The sequence below is a fragment of the Urocitellus parryii genome, chromosome 2, assembly GCF_045843805.1.
Source record: "Urocitellus parryii isolate mUroPar1 chromosome 2, mUroPar1.hap1, whole genome shotgun sequence".
NCBI classification, from domain to species: Eukaryota; Metazoa; Chordata; class Mammalia; order Rodentia; family Sciuridae; genus Urocitellus; species Urocitellus parryii.
Window position 1 is genome coordinate 5,551,194 of NC_135532.1, and position 25,779 is coordinate 5,576,972.

Genomic DNA, 25,779 nt, shown 5'->3' on the forward strand with positions numbered 1-25,779 from the left:
ATCAATTGTATAAACTAAACCTTTAAATTAGCTTGGTGTGAGTACTCTTTAATGCTTTAGTAGGGTAAGGGGCTTGTAGTTTGACTTATGACCTCAGGTTCTCTGTAAGAGTTAGCATATTAAACTGATTCTGGCCTCTCCTTATTTAGTTAATTGGGTTAGTATGTCCATAGCTTGCTTGATTTTTTTTTTCTTAATTATTTTTTATTGCCACAATTCCTAGATAAAGCCTTGCTTTAGGAATTTTGAATGACTTTATATTTCTTTATAATATTCTGAAATAAAAAACAGAATCCTGTAGTTAATTTTGCTTATTATTTCTAATACCTCATATTAAGGATTCTCAGTTTGTCACTTAACTACATTTTCTCAAACTATCAACTCTTAGAACTTGTGTTTCAGGTGTCTCTATTTTTCACTCCATTATACCCATTACCATCTATGTGTTTTGCATTTCTGGCTATGAGAAATGCTGAAGACAGATCATCCAATTTTGGGAAATAACCCATCCCCTGTAGGAGAGTCTTGTCAACTCTCTATAAACACTAGATCTGTTACTGGTTAATGAAAGGACCTAGGAGTATGGAAGGTAAAAGAAGGACCTCAGATTAGAAATAGAGTCTCAGTTACAGTTCAAGCAGTAGGTCTTTATCTTCCATCAACCATTGATTAAACTGCCTTTTAACAATGGTCTTGAATCCTTTGCTATTTTTTTTAAGTGCTCATTTTGAATTCAATTGTCCATGAAGAGGGAGAATCCAGGGGTGTAGTAATGTAGATTTGCATTTCTTACAGACTGCACTATACATTTTGTAGCTGATTTACCATTACTTATGGTAATCAGATTTCATTGCCATATATATTTTAGATTTACAGTTATTAGAGTAAATGATTTGAAGAACCACAAGGGAAGGGGAAGTGCAGAGAACTCTAGGGTGTGTGTGAACCATCCTCCTACACTACAGAGTATTTCTTTGGATCTTTACTCTGATCCTAGAAAGTAATGGAAATCTGAATGTTTGTTTTTACATCTAGTAGAGTGCCCCCCAAGTTAGTGATATGTTGTTTCATACCTTATTGAATTTATAATTTTAACACTTCGTTGGAAGTTGTACTTGAAAAGACAATTGCGCCCTTACCCAGTGGTTGATCAGAGGATGTGGGAGCACTTCTCTGAGCCAGTAGAAAGTAATATCTGCAATGTTCCAACAATTTCACTATAAAGCATCCAAAGTTATGCTTGTATGTGTTATTGTGGTAGTGTATTTTCTAAGATTATTAAAACTTGATACTGAACTTGAGTTATTAGGGTTTAAATAAAATGAGCTTAATAACTATACATTTGAATGTTTCTTTCCCTCATTTTCTAGGCTTTAAATATGTATAATAAGGAATATGTAACTTGAGTTCTGAAGGTTGTCAAAATCCCTACAAAGGAGGACAAGGGTTGAGAAGGGGGGTTGGGCCTAAAATAGAAGATCCATGATTACCTCATCACTGTCCTCAGTAATTCCCCTTATGTATTTACAATAGTAGCATTTAACTTGGAATTTTCATGTAGAATGTCGGTATCAGTCCATAAAGAATAAGATACCAAAGTAACCAATACACTGGAAACCCTGCAGAGCAAGCTGTTAAGTGAAGTGCTCTGTTGTCTCCACCACTACCTAATGCAGTCTGGAGTGGTGAGTGGAGCTTGGCTGGTTCTCCAAACCTCTCATTTTGCAAATAAGGAAATGAGGTTTTATGCTAGGTGCCCAAGGTAGTTGGAGCCATTTCTGTATTCTTTCAAGTATCTATTTTTCAAATAGAAATGCTGTAAAAGAAAAGATAGGTTGTGCTGGAGACAAGGTGACCACTAACAGAGAAGCTAAGAGACATGTCACTAAACTTGCCAGAGGGAATAATTCTGATGAAGACTAATGTAGGGTTTCCTGCCAGCTGTAAAGAAGCAGGCTATAATTTTAAGATGCTTTAGTAATCTGAATTTCAGAAGCAGATAAATGGGATAGGTTTGTGTGGCAAAGTTGAGTTTTGATTCCCCCCGCTTCTTTGGTACCAGGGATTGAACTCCAGCATTTGACCACTGAGCTACATCCCCACCTGTTTCGTATTTTATTTAGAGACAGGGTCTCACTGAATTGCTTAGCACTTCACTTTTGCTGAGTCTGGCTTTAAACTGTGTCAGCTTCCGGAGCCACTGGGATTAACTGGTGTGTGTCAACGGGCTGGCCAAAGTTGATTTTTTAAGAAAGGATTTTATTTTTTTGAGAGTAGAACTGAGCAAAATGTGATTTACCATAGTTCTGAAAAGTTAAGTGACTTGTATGAAACAACATACAATGCCAGGAAACGGTGCAATTTCAGGAGAGGTCTATGTAAATAAAAAATTTATGGCTTAGACCACCACACTTAATATCTCAGTGATTTTTCTGCAATATTGTTTAGATAAGGTTTTGTTTTTATAGAAGTTTTATGTATTTGGAAGTACAAGGATTTAAAGGTTAACCAAAGGTGAGAATATGATTAATTAGTAAATTACATTTTCTTTAACTGGAACTACCAATGTTTGTATTTGCTGCTTTGTAATACACATTGATTTACATTAACTTAAAAATTGACCATATCTTTGAAATCCCCAAGCCTTTATTAGTTTGACTTTTGAAACTTCATAACTCCAGGAAACAGAAGTGACTTCATCTGTGGAAATAAGGTCTCATCTTTTAACAAGGGTTTAAGTACATCCTGGCAAAATTACAGATTTTCAAAAACAACCAAGAGTGTAATTGTAAAATGAAGTCAAAATGCAGAGAGATTAAACTGATGTGGGTTCTTGATTTGGCATCCTTTAGAATTTCTCTTTGGTATTTTGTACATGGCAAGATGACATTTTTGCCTGGGATGACGTATGTATGATGGAAGTGGTTTGTGGTTATGTTTTTAGTTAACAAAGTATCTAATCAAAGTGGACTTTCTACATCACAGAGTTGTTTGTAGTTGTTGATGCTTTACATTTATTCTCTAAAGTCTATATTTACTGAAATTTGAAAGTAAGTTTTTTAAAGTTCACATACTTTTAAAGTTACACAATACCAATCTTTGGGGTTGTGTACTATGCACTGATTTTTTTTTTTTAAAGAATCAATAATTACATTTTACATTTTCCCCCAGTAAAATGGTTTGGATGTGAGAATAGCTGATTTACTCTAGATGGTATTTTTGGAAACTTAGTTATTTTTAGACAATACAAATTTCCTTTATTTCCTAGCTTACTTGGAGAAAGGATATGAAGGAGTTAGGAGGTCACAGCTTAAATTTCACAGTGTAAGTTTGCTAAATGTGAAAGGTACTCAGTTCTTTCAAAAATTAATTCAGCTAGTTACATAGATTTAAATGAATTCCTTATTTCTTAAAGCATATTAAACATGAGTTCATTTTTACTATCTTCATGGAGTTTGAGTAATTGTGCCTGTCTTTTCCTGTCTTTTTAGTCTTCCTGGTAATGGGCCAGTAAGTTCAAATTGTACTATTGTTGAGAGGTTTTTTTTTTTTTTAATTCCTTTATTTTGCTTGTTTATTTTTATGTGGTGCTGAGGATCGAACCCAGTGCTTCACACATGCGAGCAAGCGCTCTGTATCGCTTAGCCACAACCCCAGCCCCTGTTGAGACTTTTAAAAAAATGTATTTTCTTAAATTGAAGTCTTATTTAAAACGAAACGTTTTCTCTTCAAAGATTTGTTTGCACACCTTGGCGTGTTTTATCCTAACAAATTAGTCTTCAGAAATTTAACACACTCCATGTGAAGTATGCATTAACTTATGTTAATGCTTCAAAAACCATGGCACTCTGAAAATCCCCAGATTGTTATATGGAGTGTATTTAAAAAACTAATAAGCAACTAAATAAGGTGTCTTAACATAATATCTTAATGTAGCATAGTGGAAATTTGGGGAATATGTCTGGTTTCTTCCTTGGAAAAAATTCTGGCAGGGACAGCATTTAAAAACAAAAAATTGGTTATACAGCATATTTTATTGTTTAATTTTTGTTAAACTATGAACTGTACATTTGATCTGTGCCTTATTTTTGGATTGTTCTCCATGCTGCTAGGCATTTTAAAAGATCCTATTTTGGGCTTTCTGACTTGATTAGCTACTGGTTCCGGGTAGGTCGACGTGTGCTCCAAAGATGCAGAGAAGTAAAACTGGGCGCTAGTGGGCGCTGTGGATCCGTGGAAGTCATATGTGGAGCTCTGCAAAGCCGTTCTTTGGGCTAGCAGTTAACCGATCATCAATGTAATGTAGAATTCCTTTCACTTCTCCATTTTGCAGTTTTAGACTCTGAATAAGAGATACTGGCGTTGACTTGTACATCACACGCGGAAATCTGCACGCGTCACCTGCTGACTTCCTGGTAACCTTGGGCAGCAGGAGCCTCTCCCTGAAGCTAGTAGGAGAAAGTCCTGTAGTAGTGACATTTGCAGGCAGAGCCTAGGAGGTGCTGTTTTCCCGGAAAGTGAGGAACGGAAGGGAGACGTCCGCGAGGAAAGTGCAGGGGAGAGTGGGAGGTACAGACATCTCGACCTAATTATACGCTGCAAATTCCGGCCCCGCGTCCCCCGGAATCATTTCGCATTTCTCGACGCTGTTGACTTAGGTCGGACCCGAGTTGACTGTTTAGTAACAAAATCAAGTGAAGCAACGAAGGGAGCCAGGGAACTGTATGCGCGCGTGTGCGGTGTGTTAGCCCTACACAGAAGGAAACGTTTCGTTTTAAGTAAAACCCAAAAGGAAAGCCAGCGCCTTCAGCCCCGCCTAAGTGAAAGCTTTGCCTTTCAGTAGAAGTTCGGACACTTGCCAGGCAATGGAGGCGTGCTGTTGGGCGCGGCGACAAAGGCCAGAGGGCAGCCGGGCGCGGGGACAGGTGGCCAGTCACGATCGCCCACTCCCCCTCGGCCGTGTTCATTTCGACGTTCCCACCACGCCTGGGAGGCCCTCCCGCCGCTCTGGGGGCGCCCCGTGCACACACGGGGCCACTTCTCCTAGGTCCTGGTCGGCCTCGCAGCTCTCAGCTCGGGGGTCGGGGGCGGGGCTCACCTGTCAGCTGGCGCCCCGCCTCGCGGCGCCCAATGTCGGGCGGGGGTGGCGAACAGACGGGCCGACTACCCAATCATCGCACCGCTGCTGCAAAGCGGGCCAATGGGCTGCGCGTCGCGGGGCGGGGCCCGGTGTTTATAGCTCTCTGACAGCGCGCGGGCCGCGCTGACTCTCCTCGGCGGGGACGGCGGCGCCGGCCGGAGCGAGGATCTGCGCGCGGAGTCGGTCCCGGCGCCCTCCCCGAACACAAAGGCCCTCGCGCGTACGGCGCCCGCGGCAGAGACCCAGATCCCTTCTACTTGCTCCGCGGGCCGCGAGCTGCGAGGACTGAGGAGGCTCCTGCGCGCCGGGAGGCGCCCTTCTCCACTCCGCGATCCGGGACATGGAACCGCGCCGACGCGGCGCCCGCGCGCTCGGGCTGCTGCCCGCTCCCCTGGATCTATAGTCAGAGGCGGCCCTGCTCGGGACGCTGTGCCCGCCGGCCCGCACCGTCTCTCCGCTTCTGGCCTTTGTCCCGGCCCAGCGCTCTCCTTTCCTCCCTCCGCCCGCCCGCCCGCCCGCCGCGGCTGGCCTGGCACCCTGGAGCCGCACGGGAGCCGGCCGTCGGAGCTGCGTCCGGCGCGGCGCCCCGGAGCCCCGAGCCCGCCGCGCCGCCGCGCCCCGCGCGAGCGATCCCAGCCCGCGCCCTGAGGGCCTCGGAGGGCAAGCGCATCTGGCCTCGGCGACTGTTGGAGCTGCTCGGCGCGCCCCAAAGCTGCCTCCAGGCGCTTGTGGTCTTCCTTCTCGTCTACCCCGGAGAATTGGGGATCCCGCCCCGAATCCAGTCTCTTCGCGTCAGGAGTGCGCGGAGCTGGGAGCGGCTTGGCCATGGCCGTGAGAAGGGACTCCGTGTGGAAGTACTGCTGGGGAGTTTTGATGGTTTTATGCAGAACTGCAATTTCCAGATCGATAGTTTTAGAGCCTATCTATTGGAATTCCTCGAACTCCAAGTAAGTGGCGTCCGCGATCCCCCTCGATTCCCTTCCCGGGGTCCGCTACGCCCTCCCGGCGGGAGGAGGGTGGGCCCACTGAGCCTCGGAGCTTGTATCTGGAACCCGGGTCTCCTGTTCCCCACACCCACCCTGCCACATTTCACTAGGTGGAGACTAGCTGTGCTTTTCAGCCCGAGCGCCGTCTCCAAAAGGCGCATTCTCCCTCTTCCTCTCCTAAATGCTTCAGGGTGCTAAAAGCCCCTGGCGGCTCAGGTGGCGCGTCCGGGAAGGTGTCGGATGGCGATACCTGACTCACTTCTTTTCGAGGACGAAGGAAGTGTCCACAAACAGGGCAGACCAACGCGCTGCGACTGGCGGGCTCCGGAGACCGGCGGAGATGCTGCGCTTGCAAGGAGCGCTGGCGCTGCGGGCCCGGGCGCCGCGGGCTGGAGGGCTAAGGGGCCTGTGGGTCTGGGGCAGAGGAGTACAGCCTTGGAGAGGGAAGACCGGGTTGCTGAGCTTCCCGCAGCGTCCAGGAGCCCGCGTGCCTCGGCTCCCCACTAGCAGCCCGAGGGTGCGGCGGGGAGTTCTCTTGCTCGTCAGGAGAACTCAGGCAGCGAGCCCTCTCTTTTCCGCCTGGGGAGAGGGGCCTTAGATTTGTCCCAGAGGGCCCTCCGCGCGTCAGCTTCTCCCTTCGTTTATATATACCGATGGCCCAGAACTCTGTGAGGTCCCAGTAGCCGGCTTAATTTCGCATTTTCTGCAAAAGCTTAGGGCCCTGCCCAGTCGACACTTCTCCAGAAGCCTTCGCCTTTGGAGGCCCTGGGTCGAAATAGGATTCTTTGGATCAGACTTGGCTTTTATCAAACACAGCCTAGAGAAAATCAGGCCTGTGGAGAGTAACTTTCAGTTTGAGCTATCAGGGTATATTCAGAATTTAGAAAATGCATTCCCTCCATATATGTATATGACTACACTCGCAGTCATCTGGGCATTCGGTGCTGCATTTCACCTCATTCTCGGGATATATTTCTAATCAAAGCCAAAAAGTGTTTTATAGAATCTTGGAATTTTAGCCCTGGGAAACTTGGGGAAAGTATGGAGACATTGCCTAGTTTCTGGAGAAAATATTTGAAATCAGAAGCACAATCAATGGCGTATTTGAAGTTGTGCAAGTGGTGCATGGAATTAGGAGTAAAGAGAAAGGAGATTGATTTAGAAATTACATCTTTATTAAAGAAATGTATCCTCTCTCTTTGAAAAGGTGAATTTCGAATTGCCAACATGTTAGCCACAAATGCTCCCACTAAATGGTCAAAACATTACATTTATAACTAGCTTTAAACAGCAATTTCTTGCCCGCTGTTCGATGGATGGTACTTTCAAACACTGCTCAAACACTGCTCATATTTAAAAGTTGCTTAATGCAGCCTCCTTCCATGTAGTCTGACCTTGTATAGTTTTGGTTTTAATTTTTTAAAGTAAGATATGACATTTGCTGTACTGGCGGTGGCATCTTTACCAGGAGAACGAATCCTGAGGCACCAGGTGGTGCCGGAAGGCGCCTGGCTGGGACCTGGTGCAGTAGCGGCCCGAGTCCGGGCGCGGCCGGCCCTGCTCGCTCTGTGCCTACAGAGGTCACTCTTCCATGCCGAATGCTCGCGGGTCGGCCGCGCCCCTCCCCCAGGCCGACTGCTCCGCTCCACTTTCCACTTTCACTCAGGGCTCTCTTTGGGGCTGATTCTTTTTCTTTCTGTCTTTCTATCTGCATTTAATATATTTAAGTCGAGTTGAAAAAATTACACTTAACTCCTTCAGCGGTCAGCTCTCAGTATCTAACCAATAGTTTGTGTGTATCTGGGAGAAGGATTAGAAATGCCTATTGAGCGGGGGACAAGGATTATTCCCACCCAAGGTTGAAATGGTAATATTTTCTCAATATGTTGGAGGAGGAAGGTGACTGATATTCACTCCCCGGCCTGAGCTTTAAGTCTATTTTTGCCGAGCTGTGGCCACAGACTGGGAGACCTGGTAGGGGCCTGCGTTTTGGAGAAACCACCTCCCTGAGCTGCTGCTGCTGCTGCTGCTGCTGCTGCGTGGGTGTGATTGCTCCCAGTCCTCCGAAGTGAGATTTCTTTCCAAATCCCTGGATAATGGCTTGCCTGGAGGACTGGATAAGGTTTCTCTGAAAAAGATCTACTTTTGGAAAGTATGCAACTGAATGCTAGCTTGAAAGACCAGAAAGATATCTTCCTGGGGGACAATATGAAAGAGCCATTCTTGAGTTTGAGGCTGTATAAACTCACCATGGTGCCAGGGACTTGCTTCACTTGGAGAAGTTGCATTTTTATTTCCAGGGAAAAGTTTCAAGCAGTAAATATAATGTAGCACAAGGTAATCAAAGGCATCCAAGTTTCACATCACTGTATCTGAACTGTGAAACAATTCATTTGTAACGAAGCAACCATCAGCAATTAGATTTGTTTCATTTGGAGGTCAGTTTTTTAGCAGGTGGTACACCCAGGGAGCAGACAACAGCTGTTTGCATACAGGTCCAGAAAACCCTTTGCAAATTCAGCGTCTCCATAACTACTTTAATAACATTGTCTCTGCTTCCATCCTGAGAGTTTCTGAAATAATCCAAACAAGTTCTGTGTACTGAAACATTAGTGGCTGCCTGTTAGATTATTCACATGGCATCAATAGGTTCTGGTAACATTTAGATCCTTTCAACTTTTTTTTTTTTTTTTTAAATGGGGGAGAACAGCAAAACCTAGCTTCCATTTCTAATTAATATTTCAGTGGAACTTTTTTCTTTTTGCTAAAATAAAATAGTTGGTTTTTAAAAAAATCAATTTCACTTTAAGGTGAGCAAATCTATACTGGTATGGTATTCTAGAATGAATTACATTGTTGCAAATTTCAGTAGAAGATTAATTTATTATGTCTAGAGTTGCTATTCCCTATGCATCACAAACTAGTTACTTAATAAAGCATTTGCTTTTCTCATTAATTTTCCTTCTACATAATGCTGAATTCCTGATATTGATTGACTTGATACAAAAGAATGGCTGGATAATATCCAGATAACCTATAATACACGAGCCTCACCCCAGTCAGGCTCTGAATAAATACAGAGCTGCCAGATTGATAAAATAAACTACAATGGATTGTGCTGTTTAAACAGCCCATTCAAAAACATATATACGCCAGCCTGCCTTCCATTGTGTCTGAAATTCTTATTTTTGTAGGTAAACAAATGCACATTCAGCACTGATTGAATAGCCCCTTGAACTATGCTCCACAGTTTGCGTGTGGGTTAATCTTGTCGGTTTTAATATAGAGAGAAAAAAGCACAAAGCACCAGGGGTGGAATTGTGAGTGCTTTCACATCCACATTCCTCACGTTTTGTCAGGATGATAAACTGTAGGTAATGGACTGTCGTTGTTTCACAGGACAACTGAGCCAGGCCGAGCACAAAGACAGAGCTAAAGCGATATCTTACAACATGGTTGGTAGCCTTCTATTCAGATGAGAATTTATTTGGGAATCATGTGTCTCGGGACTGCACTTTTTAACCTCAACAATTACAGCTTCCAGCCTCTGAAACAGAAGCTGGAGGTTAAGATGGTTTGTTAAGCACTTGGTTCTAAACCTTTCACAAAAGCATAGCTGTTGACACTTGTCCTACTGATGCAAAGAAATGCAAATGACGCCAACATTCCTTAACGTTTCTGACCCTTGAGCTAAATAAAGTATGAGTTCAGGTGAATTAGCCATCACCTGGAGACAACCTAAAACTACATGTTGGGATGCTTGGTTTGCCGGTAGAGTCAGCAGCGGAAGAGCAATTGTATATTTATATTAACTACCCCAAACCTCCTGTGTGTGCACTTACTGAGCTAACCCCCCTGCCTGGTGGATCAGCAGCGTAACTGCCTTCAGAGGGACCTTGTCAATGGAGCAATTGAACCTCGCCATCTTGTCTTGCACTGAATATTTCAGGTCGCTTGCAGAACTTCATATGACACCTAACTGGGAGCTACATTTCACAGTGAGCCCACCTAATGTGACTGCGGTGGTGCGTCACAGCAATGGGAGTGGCAGAGAGAAGGAAATACAGATGGTAGACCCCAATGAAAACATTTCTTAGGAAAGATTTTCTTTAAAAATTTTATAGAATTTTTTTTCTCTTAAAACATTTAATTGCAAATTGGACAAAAAGAAGTGCTCTTGTAGGAAAGATGATTAAAATGGCCCTCATGTCTTGCCTAATCTCTGCCTTCTTTTGCTGCTGACATAAAGAACCTGTTTTTCAGGTCACTTATTATACATCTACATAGATTTGCTTATGAGCTCACCCTTTGTGTGGTGGAGGAGAGCCTTAAAGAGGAGTGTTCAACTGTTTAAAATATTTTGATTAAAATATGCAGGACCCATAGAACTATAAGCTTCTAGTCAGGAATTAGCTCTTTCAGGGAAGAGCTGCCCCCCTTCCCTTCAAGGGGGGAATTAGAATGGAGCTGGGGGAGAAATAAGAACAGCAAAGAAGGAAGGATAGCAAATGGGACATGTTCCGAACAGCTTGGAAAAACTCCTGTGGCTTCATTGTCTCTATAAAGCCAAAGAATACAAAGACATCAGCAATTCAGCCCTTCTCCCATGATGGAAAATGGAAGCCGTTGACATGGCTCCCCTGTTTAACTTGTTTAATTCTCATTTTAAATTCAGCACTGTCCCAGCCGTGTGAACTCTGAAGATTTCTTTAGTAATCCATTTTGTAGTTCCGAATCAAAAACAAAGTGAAAGGGTCTGACACAATTTGCTTTTATTTTTAGGCAAATCAACCCTGGTCATAGTTAATAAGGGGATTACAACCCAGACTAGGTCTTTACAGATGTAATGTAAATCAAGGGCAGAGCATAAAGAAACTGATCCCTTTTGATTGAAGTATGGTAAAAAGGCCTAGAGAAACTAGCAGCAGTAATCTGATTGTATGGCAATAAAACCACCATTTTCTGTCTTTCAGATAAAAATAATGTGGTAAATCCATGCAGTTCATGAGATGTAAAGGCAGATAAAGGGGAAGCCATGGCAACATATAGATGAGCTTGATGTTAGAAATGACACGTCTCTGAAAGGGTGCAGAGCGCAGGCCCTTGCTCGGGGCTGTGGGGTATTATGTGAGAGCCACACAGGCTTGGAAACTGGGATTACAAACTATGAAAGCTCCGCTTGTGGTCTGGGGTGGCTGGAGCCGCAAAGAAAAGCTGCTCAGTTCTTGCTCATTGGTGGAGGATAATATGGCCAAGGTAGGTTTCATTGACTGCCTTTTTTTATAGATTGAGATTGGGGCTGATTAAAACTTCAGATCACTGCAGTCGTTAGGGCCTGGAAGATTTTCCTTCTTAACTCCTGGCCTGGCAGCCCAGCCATCCTGAAGGATTAGCCGCACTTCGCAGTTGGTCCTTGCCTTCATCTATTGGGGCTTCAGGCAGGGCCCTGCTGGGCAGCAGTGGAGACCAGGAGGGATAGGTAGGGCTGGGTTATCTGAAAAGAAAACAGAGGCCTTTTGATGCTGCCATCTCTCAGAGAGGCACACGTCAACACGGCCCTTGGCCCCTCTTTCTCCCAGCAGCGCGTCTGGGAGTTTGTCTCTCTGCACCCTGGTAAAGAAACGGCTGAGACATCTTTTAAAGTAGGGCTTTAGTTTAAATTCAAATTAATACATCTCAGATGTCAAAAACTGTGAACTCTATCTAGAAAATGTGCATTGTCACTTTTGAGCTGGATGGGATATGGTCCTTGGTGTAAATCACACTATTATAAAAAGGACAGTGTTGCCCAGCTTTTAAATTAAAAACAAAACTCTCTGCACTCTTGACTCTTTTCCCCCTCTATCCTGAGCAGCTTGGCAAGTGGACTGGGCTTTTTGTCTTTGCTGCCACACTGCCACTTTAGTCATTAAACAAGACAAACCATGGGTTCCATGATTGTGTGACATGCAGAGTGACATCCACCGTTGGGTCAAGCCAGAAAGGAAATATTGGCTTTATTGCCTCCCTTTTGGCATTAGAGAAAAGTGTCAGCATCTCTTCAGGAACTCTAAGACTCTGCAAGTACTGCAGACTGCCACCCCCGGGTCTGACTGTCTTGGTGGAGTGGATCTTGGGTGTGTTTTTACAAAGGGCTGTTTATTTACAGCACCCTGAGGCCTTCTAGACTTTTGCTTCTGAGGGTGTCTGATAAAGACTGTCTCTAAATCCTAAATAGTCTACTTTAGACCCATTTAGTTAACTTTGTTCTTAGTTCTCAGACTGTTGACTTGACTTTATATGTGCGGCTACAGAGACGTTACATTTGCTGCTGTCTTCTCATCACTATGAGAATTACTATAGTTATTACTAAGTAGCTTTCATAGACTAAAAACATTTTTAAATGCTTGCGCACAGATCTCCTATACCCAGTACCTACTTTACCTTCCTTTCTAACTTAATTCAGTAATCTATATCAAAAGGTCCATCTCATTTGTCTAGATTCATCAAAGAGAAGGGACACCCCCTAATTTACAAGCTGGTCACATCCTAGCACCTTGCATTCTCCATTTGACAATGATTGCTAATGGCCCATTCAACTAAAGTATTTGCTTGTTAGCAGGGAACAGAGCATGATAAATGTCCAGCAAGCTTGCAGCCGCCTTCAGCTTTTCAGATGCAGGCTGGTGCATATTTATGGCAGGCAAATGACAAAAGGAGAGGCTGAATTGCCCTGGCCTCCAGCTTTCTATTACACAGAGGGTTAAAGTGATTAAAGAAAGGATGCAGGAAAGCGCTGCCATTTGTTTACTAACTGCCGTCCATAGTCAGCTCTGTGCTGTGCCTGGTGAACATATTTCTCAAGTATGATGCGTGAGGGTGCTAGGTCTAGCCCTTGAGAGAAAGTGGGTGAGCAGGTGCGCCTGTTTCCCTGCAGGCCGATGGCCAGGGGAGCCTGGCTGTGTGGCTCCAGCAGAGACTCAGCAGTGACTCTAAGCTATTCAGATATTTTCCTTTCCATGTATAAGTTCAGATACGTAATTCTAGGCCAGAGCGTTCTGCGGTGAGTGCATACGTGCTGAGTTCAAATAATAATTTCAAGAAATACTAGGAAAAAGCTCTGTTACAAACAAAAGCCAAGTTGTTTCTTCCTTGAGTAATTCTCTGAACAAAATACCAAGAGCGAATGGGTAGTAGTGAAGTACGGATAGTTCTCACTTTCCCCTCTGTAAGGCACGCGTGCACAAGTGTTCAAACCACTCCACGGGGGCACGTGCAGAATTCTGAGAACGAGCCACTGGTGTTCTGCCACAGTTGGAAAACATCCTTTGCTTTGGGACTAAAAGTAGACTCCATATAGAGCCATGAAACAATCGACTTTGTTTTCTCCTTTTAAAAATTCAGTTGCATACAATTTTAATTACATTATTTGTGTGAGTCTTCCAATACTGTCTACAGAAGTCCCTGTTTGCCACTAAGGTATTGATCTGTGCTTCTCATGCAGATCACTCCTGTATCACCCCAGAATAAGTATGAGAACTACATGGATTTTTGAGGCTCTCGGGTCAGTGTTTTGTGGCAGTGAGGGATTATAGGTGGGTCTGAGGCCTCTCCTTGCTTGGCGGGTGTATGTGTTGGGGGCAACTTGCTATTGCCTGTCTACTGGCCTGCTGTTCCCTGCAGGGCACCTCTCTATGAGCATATCACAGAATTTCTGACTTTCAAAGTCTATGTCTTTCAAATGACCTCTTCCAGCTGCTCCTCGTAGCTGAGGAACCTGAGCCAGCATACTTGAATCACCTGAAAAAGATGCTTCTGCATTTCAGTCCTTACTCACGGTCACCACTTAAACTCGTTTGAGCTGAATCACAATCGCCTAATGAGTGATTGCAGCTGGGCAGGCCATGTTCTTGTCCACCTCAGAATGTCTCTGTCTACAGAAGAAGTGGGAAAATGTCCCTTTTTACTTAATTTTCAGAGCTATATTCTGGGTACACTTTAGACTAAAACAAACTCTTAAGTTTTCAATCTCCCCCATGGGAAAACACATCATCGTTAGGACTATCCAGCAAAATTCAAGGTTTCTCCTAGATGTGTTCTCTCCCCTCCTTCAAGGTGTAGATCAAAAGTGATTTCTTTAAATCTTTCCTCTGTACTCTCATGGTACTCGTAGTTAAGTACCTCCGGTACAGGAAGAACAGCATACACCACAGGTCCCCGTTCCTAATGCAGACTCTCTTCCACCCTTCCTGTGTGAAAAGTCAGGGACAGACATGGCTTCATTTCAACAGTCCCCTTCTCAGCCAGCATTTCCATCCAGGAAGCACTCATGGGCTGGACAGACACAGCCCAGTCTTGTATGGATGGCTGCTCAGCTTGTCTAGCTACTACTAGAGATCTACCTTCCAGACCCCGCCTGGGCTTCAGGGCCCTAGAATCACCTGCACAGGTGATGCCCCCAGAGGTCTTCATCCCTGAGGTCCAAGGTGGGACTGGGAAATTTATCTTTCTAGCAAGCTCCCAGGGATGCAGTGGCTGCTGCTCTAGACTGTACTTGGAGAAGCATCGCCCTCCGGCAGTCCTTCAGGGAAAAAGACTCAATGTTGAGTTATCCTAACTCGAAAGCCTGTTTGAGGATCTCTGAGGGAATCTGGATTCCCTGACTTGCTGCTCTGTGGTCCCTTCCTTGCGTTAGGAGGCATGAAGGATCTAGACCATCGATGGAGGAGAGTTCACTGATTCTCAGGTGAAGAACCTGAGAGAAATCCAGGTAGACACAGGCACATTCCACATTAGGGTGCCATGACCTCATCGTGTTCAGGGAGTGCCCAGGAAGAAGAGAAGGTGGCCACCCTGGAGTAGGGGACAAGGCAGCAGCCCAGGGGAGGAGACACTTGAGTCTTGAAAGACAGGGCAACTCCAAGTAAAGTTGCAGTAGCCTGCTGAAATGGAGGACGGTAAGCAAGCCCCAGAGAGGTAGCACTGCTTCAGCACAGGGCAGTGCCTATCTGTCCAGTGTCCACCTGTAAACACGCCCCATTATTTAATAGCACAAAGGCAAATCCCACAGATAGAACAAATAGTCCCTGTGGGATGGCTAGCCCACTGATTTCAGCTACCTCTGTAATGTGAGGACTATCAGTGTATACTGCTTTTCAGAACAAGGTGATCCTGGCCAGGTGAGGCACTTCATTTTAGCAAGGACAGAGGGGTGTGTTAGCCTGGTGAAGAGCATCTGTTGGGAATTCACCTCTGTGAACCAGACAGTCCCAGGTGAGCTGCCCAGGAGCTGTGTAACTTGGCAGAAGGACCCCCATGTTGCTCAGTTGCCCTATCCCCCAAATAGGAGCAATAATATAATAGAACTGAATAAAGAGTACTAAGATTGTGGTAAAATGAAATGTGTTTAAAGAGCCTAGTGCTGTGCTTGGAACAATGAACCAGTAGTAAATGTCAGCTATTATTAAAAATTAATTGAAAATCTACTGTGTGCCTATCTATAGTTCAGTTTGCCTTTCTCACGCCAAAGAAAAAATGAGAATACTAATTTAATAAAATAGGACTTCCACCTTGCAAACTGTCTGATGTCATATGGTATTTGGTTTACTATCCCCCTTCTACTCGAAGGTGTCCTGCTCCTTTTAGTTCCTGTATCCTACCAAGTTGAGCACTCCTGCTTCCATAACCTCTGTGGTTTTTAGAACATTAGGACTCTGGACACTTTTTCCGCTGTTCAGCTATGCACTCACAATGGTGGCTTTGTCCCAATCTGTTTTGTATCCTCTAGGAAAGGGTGCAGTAGGAGATTGGGTCGTTGAGTGAGGCTGTGAAGGGCATGGGTAGCATTTTTTGCATTAATACTACATGATATTTCTCATGACAGCGTGGTTGTCCATCTCAGTGGTACACAGCACTCACAGGGGCCAGCTCTATTCCAACTGCTGGACACACACTCGTAACCCTTCAGAGCACACCACCTGAAGGAAGTGTTCTTATCCCTTTTATACCAGTGTGGAAACTGAGGCCAAAGTCATGTGTAGCTGAGAAGTGGCTTGGAACCCAGGTCCTCTGGTGCCTGGATCCCTCCTCTTAATCCCCTGCCTCACCTCGTTAGTTACTGGGCAACTGAGCATGCATTTGCTCAAAGCAGTGTATGTGCAGGTTGGCGAAGAGGACGTGTTGGATGTGACTCTTCATTGTCCGTGTTGACTTGGAGTCCCTTTCTCATGCTGGACATGTAACTCTGAATGGCTCCTTTGAATCTTTGATGTAACGAGTCACACCACTGGAAGCAGAATCATCATCAGCTCATTTAAAGGGTGATGAGGCAGTTTTTACAGTGTATGATACCAATGCATTTATTCAGTATTATTCCTTTGACTTTTAACATTTTCCTCTTAAAAATTTAAATAACTGATCAATTCTTGCTGGGAGAAAAAGAGGTCAGATTTTTGAGGAGAGTTGTGTTGGGTTAGATGCTGAGTGTGTGTATCAAGCTAAGGAGATAGTATGACATCTTTTTTAGAGTCTAGTCACAATTAAATGCCATTTTATTTTGGATTTTGGGATCTGTGCCAGCTTCCAGCTTGTCAGAGCTGAGAAGACTCGAATCAAGTCGAGGCCTATTTCTACAGCAAACTGGGAATCTGGCTTCTTGCCTGTGGATTCATTCAGTGCAGCCCATCTGGCTTTTGATGTTCTGCAAGTTTGGAGCAGTTTGTTTAAGGAAGCCAGGCGGTGAATACCGGTGGGCCTGGGGTTCTCTTGACTTCAGAGTGGCGCCTCTGGGTTTGCACTTTCGCCCCGCTCCTCATCTGCTTGCCTGCAAGACCCCGCAGTGACCAGAGGTCTCTGCGGACCACAGCGTCACTTCCTTTAGAACTTAGGGCCTGCTGGATCCTCTTACCTTCTCCTTGTCCAATTTACTTCTGTTTAGTTCAGTAGCAGACTCTTTAAATAACTCACAGTATTTAACTCTGAAGTGCATTTATATTTTGGTTAAAGTAACTCCAGGCTGTTTGTGGTGACTGAGCAGGAAAATAAACTGTGGTGCCCAGAGCTGCAGTGGACACAGAGGAGCGCCCTTTGTTTCTAAGGTGCCTAGTTTTGGTGACCAGTCCAGCTTCACTGCTGCCTGAGGTGAACAGTTCTGCACCCACTTTCTCTTTGCTTCCTTCTTCCCCTGCCCCACGGGCCGTGACAAAGAACGAGAGACGCACGAAGGTGTCTCCTGTCGCACACCCACAACCAACCTGTACCTGACCCATCCTGGAGCCCGGGAAGGAGGAAGTGTCTGGGAGGCGGCCATTTAGCGGCTTGTAGAGCAGCTGCACACAACCTTACAAACTGTGCTGCTGGACTTATTGTGATTGCAAGGAGAGTCCCTCCTCACCGTGAGAGAGACCTGGGAGCGCTTGACCTGCTCTTTATCTGAGTCATTCACACATTGTTTAACTGCACAGGCACCTCCTGAGCACCCAGTCTGAGGGGGTGAGGGGCTTCTGCCAATGGGAGGCAGCAGGAACCCTTCTCCCCAAAGGCATGAGTGAATTTTTTCTAACTAAGCAAAATTATTAGAATTTAAAGAACAAAACACTAGGTGGTGGGGATGTTGGGACAGGGCTGGAGAAAAGGTGCAGCAGCCCAGGCCGCTCAGCTTCACCCCGTACCCCACCACTGACCATCTGATTCACGTGTGGCTGTCACCTTTGACTTTCTCCCACCCAGGTACATGAGCAGACAGACCCCTGCACTTGTGTCTGAAACAACAGCCAGCCGGCTGGAAGTGCCCTTTGAGTTTCTTTCCTGATGAGAGCCATGTTCCTCTCTGGTGCCTCACCTATAAATAACACAGGTTCCACCTTCCTTTATGGCCTCTTGCTAAAAGCCCTGCTGGGAACAAGACCATACAGGTGCAAACAAATTATGGCTGGGAAAGAAGCCTGCAATGTCTCTTGAGTGATGAAATCCTAGTTTCAATCATGCAGCCACGTGGTGGAGAAGCCAGCAGGACAGGGTTGCTTCGGAGGTCACTCCACTCCCACTTCCCACCTCATCTCCCAGTGTCCCAGTGTCACTCTGAAACCCCCACATTTTGCCTGCTCTAGCTATAGAGCTCTTAAGTGATTTTTTTTTTTTTTGAAGTTGGGTGTAGTTTTTAGTTAACTACACAAATAAAACTTGGTTTTGATTTGAGATCAGTTGATTTTTAAAAAACTTCAGGGCAGAAATTTGACCAGCTTCTGAACTTGTGAAGAGACATCTATCTATGCGTCACACACTTGAAATATGACTTGCAGGTGATTAATGCATATATTCTCAGGTTCAGCTTGCAAGAGGCGTTCCCCTCTGTGAATTGGAGGTTTTTATGACAGTGAAAATCACAGCAAGGATAAAAATGCAATAAATGCTTGTGTTATTTTCCTGAAAAATGGTTTAAACCATAAGAATATTGTCTTTGAGCATTTTAAAACAAAATTCACGTTAGCCACCAGTGTTTTGAGCATTATGTCATAAATAAAAAACAAGATTAACATCTAAAGGAGTCAGTTTTCATTCAATTGTGCAGCACTGTGAGCTGTGAAATTTAATATTATTTGGAGTCGTTGGTAACTGTAGACTGACAGAGAGAAATGGATAAGTTTCAATAAAAGTGCCCACCACGGCACACGCAGACCCTGTCAGATGCAAGTTGAGGTCACTGGGCCAAGAAGTGGGCCCTCCAGCTCTGTTGCTGCAAATTAGATTCCGATAAGTAAAACTTACCTTTGGACTCTAGCTTAATTCCTTTTTCCCAAGTGCGTGGTGGATGAGGAGGCCGGGTGCGCCTCACCTGGGAAAGTGGCTGAACTGGTTGTGTGCCTGTGGGCTCACCAGGCAATTGAATTTCTGGGCTTCTCATCTTTCTTTTCTTGAAAAGGTTTTGCTTGTGGTTGGTGTGAAGTCTGAAATGTACACCCCACTCCTGCTCTCCCCTTTCTCACACTTTAATGTCCCCAATTGTCTAGGCTGCTCTGGGCCCCCTTCCCTTGTCCTTGACTAAATCAGGTTCATGTTGCAGATGATATTTGTTTTAGAAAACTGTGAAAGAAGGGGCACCTGTGAAAACAGGCAGTGGTTCCAACACATACCCACTTGAATTAAAGCAGAAAGTGTTGACTAAAGCCTCCATGGCTGCCTCACTTCTTGGAGGTCAAAGCCACTGAGAAGACAGTGGTGTGCTGGCCTGAAGTTTCAAGGTAATTACTTGTTACTCTGAGCAGTGGTGTCTGGTAGCCTGGGTCTGTGTGAACCCGACACCCAGTAGCTACACCCCACGGCTGCTCTGGTTTCAGGAGAAGTCTGCGTGGAAATTTGTTCTGAAGTTAAAGTGCAAAAGGGGGCAGTAAAGTGCTTTCCACAAAAGAAGGGAAATGTTTCCCCGGTATTTCCTACGGAAGACGCTACCTAGGTCATCCTTGGTCCCACTTTCACTGATTCATCTTATAACAGAACTCTGTTTGGGGCGTTTCTAGAAAATCTTAATAAGCTGTGACAGCACTCTAGTATTAAATGGAAGAAACGCAACACCCAAGATTCCACCTGTTTATGACGTGCCATCAAATTCACGTGCAACGCCATTCCTTGAGAGTATTTGTGTTCCCTGGTGCGCAGAGCAATCAGGAAAGGAACCTGGGTCTTTTGTGTTAAGCTATTCTAGCCCCAGATAGATGCAGAAGGCCAGAAGTGCTGGGCATCTCCTGAGCACCGTGCCACCCGAGTGGGACTGACTAGAAGGACCCACCAACCACAGCTAGATTGAAGGACATGTCCTTGTTCAGATTTCAGACGAACCAATTCACATTCTGGTTTTCCTTCTTCCTGGTAGCCTTTGACATTTATTTAAAGCAAAAATGAAAGCATTTGTAAGGAAAAACTACATTTTCCAAAATGTGGTAAATTCACAGCATACTTATTGCAGAACACGGGCTTGGGAATAAAGCTAGTATATGGTTTCAGGTTTGCTAACTGCTAGGGTGAACCTGTTTGTAAAATTAGGAAGGATTCGGTCTCCTTGAAATAGAAGCCAATGTCCAGATTTGTGGCGCTCAGTGATTAAGCATAAATTGCTTCTATCCCTTATTCTTCATTTGTTGGAAAAAACAGGTTTGTTATTCCAGCTTTTGTGGACTTGTAAACTAATTGCATAGGCCATGGTTAAGACTATGATAACTTCATTTATTTTCTTTCTAAGAAATTGCATCAAAAAGTTAAAATGTCTCCAAGCCTTCAATATTTTAGACATGTCTTTTAAAAATCAGTTATGAGAGCTAGTTCAAGAAGATAGGACTGTTTGGTGTTTGAAGTTATACCTTAAAAAGTAATGTTCCAATCTGCATACAAAAGCTTTGAGTGTTTATTGCAGAGAACTTTGAAAACCACAGAAACCTGAGAGTCTCTTTAGCTCTGCATCCCACAGCCAACAGCAGCCCAGGTAGAGGCCCTGCATGTAACCATCTGCATATATTAGTCTCTGTGTAGTCAGCAAAATAATCTGGACAACATGCCAGACATTTTACATATGTGTAAAATGTTTTCCATTTAGATAGTCCATTTACTTAAAGTGATCACGTGCAGCCCTGCATTGCCTCATAGAATCACTAGGCGGTTCTGTCACCTGAGCATTGTTGCATGTTTACACACAAGATGCTGCAGTGTCACTAGATGACAGAAATCTGATGGGACCACTGTCATATATTTGGTCCCATTATTGACTAAAATGTCATTACAAGAGGCTTGACTACACTCTAATGGTATAATTTTGAAATGAAAATAAAATCAACTCTCCGCAGTACAGAATGTATATTCATGGGCAAGTCTTGGTGATTTTGCAGGTAGAGAAACTTCCTGTGGGGTCTCCTCCCACCTCCCCACTTACTCATTTCCACCTGTAGCAGCAAGTAGAGCAGGATTTGCATTGTCGTGTTACATGAGTAGCCTGGCCTTATTCCTGGTGTGCTTGATACCTGCCCTAATTATGTGGAAATATGAAGTATCTTATTTAAATAGATTTTTCTGTGTGTGGTATTAGCTGTGGCTCTGGGCCTGAGCTGACCCTGTGTGAACAGAAGCCCTCCCCCAGCACTTGCACGAAACACTGCTGTTTCTGCACGAGTGCTTTACCTGACCTAGTTCTTTGTTTGGATGCAGAAACTGGTCATTCCTGTCTGTGTCTTTTTTATTTTGATCTCAACGTTTGTCAGCTTGAGAGTTCTGCATTGAGTACCAACAAGAACTCAACCTTGTTTGTGTGGTCACTCTGGCACATTCTGACAGTTATTTACATCCACTTATCCACCATTTCTCGAAGGAGACCCACCAGGCCATCTCCCAACTCAACTTCATGAGTATTTACTGAACTACATCAGCATCGGTGGCCACTGGTGGGTTTTCTTCCAGGTTAGCCTGGGTGGTCAGGCCAAATAAGTCACGGGCTGTCTCTACCAAGGTGCGTTCTGTATGGTCGATGGAAATGTGGGAGGGGGCAAGGTGAAGGGAGCAGTGACAGCACAGTGTCCTCTGGCGGGAGAAGGGCAGGGTGTGACATTACGGTCCCTGAACAGCTGTCCCTTGGTGTCTCATCTACTGGCTTCTCCTGGATCCTCCTGTTGCACTGAGTGGGTTCACAGAGAGATCTGGTGACTGCTGCCTCCATCTGACTCCAGGCCCCCTTCAGACCTGGGGGTGCAGTAGAGATCAACAGAAGGACCCTGACCCTACATCACAAAGCAATTTGATCTACCCTGTCCCCGAACTCATACATGGTGGCCTGTGAACCCAAGTGGCTCGTTGATGGTGCCTTCAGTACCTTGTGCCCTGTGTTAAACCAGCCTGGGTTCCACCCGGTTAAAAAGCCCGGCTCTTGCCTTATTATTAATTCTGTTCTGTTCTCATCTATAACATCGAAGAATATTATGTTACATAATGGCAGTGAGAATTTTTACAATTAGTACTCTGAAGTTGAAATGTCTAATAATTATTAGAGATCTAATTTAGATTACTAAATATTAATGTCTAATTTAGATTATTAGATTTATCATCCAAAGTATTCCATGAGGGAGTATTAGAGTCTAGTTTGGCGAATAATTTAAAAACTTGAATTAAATTCAATAGGTAATCCAAAGGTAAAAATAGACGCTAAAATCAAGTCATTTTACTTTAAGGCAAGTTAGCTTTGGAAACCCCACTTTAGAGATTCCATTTTTTCCCACCTTCTATTGTCTGTCTATCTGATTCAAGGTCATGACATCTATTGTCTTGCTTGGAAGTGATCCATGGGAAGACCATAGGAGTTGCCTATTTGGGGACTGTGCTACCCCCTGGCTCCCTGCAGAGAATGCTGGAGGCCCAGGAAGCAGCTCTGAGGTTCCCAGGACAGGAGGATGCACACCACAGGGTGCCCATGCTGACCTCAGGCTCAGAGAGGGACCCACCTGGCTCCCCCTCTCTCCAGTCTAGGATGTGAAGCACCGTGGAACAGACATTAATGAACAGACATTATTAAATGGCCCCTCTCTGTGGCCACTGTTTGGGGCAAGATTTAACCAGAGCTACATTCCTTCTGTGGTGTGAGCTGTAACTATGGGGGTTTCACTGAGCTGGCTTGGGTTCAAGATGAAGCTTAGCTCACCAAAAAGAAATCTATATTTAACATCCACCATGGAATGATCATGTAGTAATTTCAAGGTAACCAGTTATCATCACCAGATGATTTTTTAACACTTTCCAAGTCAACACATGATAACTGACAGAATCCGAATATAAAACCCTTAGCTTCAAAACCATTACTGTTTACTGACCTGATTCTAACATATAGGAATCATTGTGTTCCATTTTTAAAAATGGTATTATTATTAAGAAACACCCCTTTTGGTTTGCATCTCCCATCTGCTGTTTACATGAATGGTCTGGAATGCATCTGTAACATGGCCTGTAAAACACAAATTCCATGTGGTCGGCCTATTTCTTCTTCTCCTTTTGGCTCTTGGCCTCCTGGGGCAAAGCAGGATACCAGGTGGCAGCCTGCAGGAGCCAGGGCCTCAGATGAGTGCCACGAAGCGCTGGAAGCGCTCAGGCACAGGGGTGTGTGCTGTGCATGCCCCCAGGTCCCCTGGAGCTCTCCGTGGGAAGCCACAGGCCTGCGCTGCATCTTGGTTTTCTCTTGATTTTTCCTTAGCTTCATGGCTTTCTATAAAAAGCTTAATTTAGGAAAACAAGTATCTCACAAAACTAGATTTGGACTTCAGTTCAAAAGGCACTGAGAACTGTACGGTGGAGGGTCAGGCTTTCCCTGTCCGGTTCATGGGCGCCAGTGCTGCCCCTTGCTCTGCAGGTTGGGGTGTGTGGTGTGAACTCCGTGGACCCTGCTGACCCACCAGAAAGTGCCCAGCAGCTGTCGTGTTGTCGTGATGAGTGACTTTGGAAGTGGCTGATTCCTGTATTTTAAATGGGGAGGAATTTTAGAAGGCTGCATAGGATTCATACACATCCTTCTACAGAGAAAGGGTCAGAAGTCTGCCCTGGGTGACATGGCTTGGAAACTCCACGTGGCTCGGTCTTAGAATCCCTACCAGGCCTGTGATCTGCAAGCAGTCTGTGGCACGTGATTTGACTTGCATGCGTGTATGGTGTCCCCCGTTGGTTCACTTCCCTTTTTCTTCAACTAACGAATGCCTCCGCATTCAGCGTCTCCCCCACTTGGGCCGCTGCTCTTTAGTATTGAGCCAGACTTCTGCCCTCAGGAGCTGAGGTTTTGACGGCGGGACCTCTTCTCTCTGAGAGCATCTGACAAGGAGTAGGTTGCTGTGCCCTTCACTGAGACCCTGTTGCTTTAGGAAATAGGGCTTCGGGGAGGGCCCAGTTTCGGGGAGGCCCCGCCCCCTTTTGCCACAATATACTCAAAAGGTAATTAACTTTTTTTTTGAGCTTTAGGGCCAGTGGGTTTTGTCAGGGTTTGATAGGAGCGTGTCAGATATGCTTGTTTGAACTCAACCCCCTCTGCTCCCCTGCACTGTCATGTTGATTGGACGTCCCATGGGTCATAGCCTCCTGTCACTGGCTGGGACACAGCCCTTGACAAAGCTGGACTGCATACACTGGATTAAAACTTTTGTGTTAAGAAAGTGTAGCTTGTTTGCAAAATGAGTTAAGAGCCAATTAAATATTTATGTGATTTGTGCCGTCTGAAGAATATGGCCTAAGATGCCCAGGTCGTCCCGGAAGCCGCGCCAGCCCCTGCGCCATGGGCCACTGACCTGCCTCTATCCAGCTCAGCAAGAGCTGCCCTGGGCCCTGGTGAGCGGCAGGAGAGTCCAGAGCAGGCGCCTTCCTGGGCGGGCAGGGGGCCTCCGGGGGTCTTCACTGCAGCAGGAGGGCATCCTCAGGAAGGAGGGGTCCTGGCAGGTTCTGAGCTCAGAGCTTGTCAAGCCCAACTGCTGGCCAGGCTGTGATGGGCTCCAGAGCTGCGCAGGCGCACAGCTGGGGAGGGAGGCTGACCTAGAACAGGGCTGCTCCGGCCTGGGAAGGAGCTGCCCTCTAAGCCCAGGAAGCCCTCCGGGCAGTTGCTAGAAGGTTAAAGCGGCCCCACCTGGCCACGGAACTTTGCAGAGTAGAGCAGGCCTGGGCTTCCTCTGGTTACTTAGGAATGCTGGTGCCGACACTCGCTCACTCCCACGCGTGTCCCTGGGTGCCAGCAGGGTGGGAACCCCAGGCAGGACGGGGCCCTGGTTTTTGTAACGATGGAGTTGTCCTGCAAAGGTGGAGGAGGAAGCATAAAGACAAAGCAGCTTCAGAAGGAGAGCAGTTTGATCCCGTGGAATTTCCTGTACCTGCTGCCAGGCACGGGGCCTGTTCTTTCACCACAGGACGCGCCAGAATCACTGAGTGTCCTGTGGGGAGGGCCGTTAAAAAACGAAAAATCCTCTTCCACAAATGCTCAGATGCAGCCCTTCTCAGGGACTGGGACTGCAGAGGGGAAGCGCCTGGGGACACGCAGCTTCCGCCAACCCCTCCCCAGGTTAGAGTTGGAAGTGTCTCTCTGGGGAGCTGTGGCAAGGCCTAGAAGGCACAGAGAGGCCTCTCTGAGAGGTGAGCACCCCTGGTCAGAAGTTCCAGAGAGTTCTTCGGCAGTGCACACATGATGTTTAGAGTCTGTCATTGTTATCAGATGTACTAATTTTGAATTCTGCTTTGTAGGAAGGTTTTGTCTTAGATGATTCCTGTTCACCACTTTTTTTTTTTTTTTAATGGATGAATGAGGGCTGGGGTTGTGGCTCAGCGGTAGAGCCCTCGCCTAGCACAGGCGCGACCCAGGTTCCATCCTCAGCACCACATAAAAAAATAAAGAAAGAAAGGCATTGTGTTGTGTCCAGCTAAAAAATAAATATTAAAAAAAAATAAAAGGACGAATGAATGTTATATGTTCTTGCTTAAGGTGCCACATTAAGGGGGGACAGCCCTCTCTTTGGGGTTGTACATTCCCCAGAGAGTGACAAGCCACCATGTGCAACCTGCATTTTTCCTACCATAAAAGTATTGGTTTCTAAAATCAAAGCTATAATATAATTATATTACATGGCTGTTTCATAGCCACTCTGATGTACTCTTCAGAAAATGAATACTTCATTAGCATAAACC

General features: G+C 45.4%; 1 protein-coding gene across 1 annotated transcript in view; it reads left to right on the forward strand.

Annotated features, from left to right (window-relative positions):
* Window positions 1-5,886: 5,886 nt before the first annotated feature.
* Window positions 5,887-25,779, forward strand: part of Efnb2 (ephrin B2) — a 40,599-nt gene continuing 20,706 nt past the window's right edge. The window contains exon 1 of the mRNA XM_026400245.2: window positions 5,887-6,087. Coding sequence (XP_026256030.1) covers window positions 5,966-6,087 — 122 coding nt within the window. The 5' untranslated portion in view covers window positions 5,887-5,965. The remainder of the gene's footprint in view (window positions 6,088-25,779) is intronic.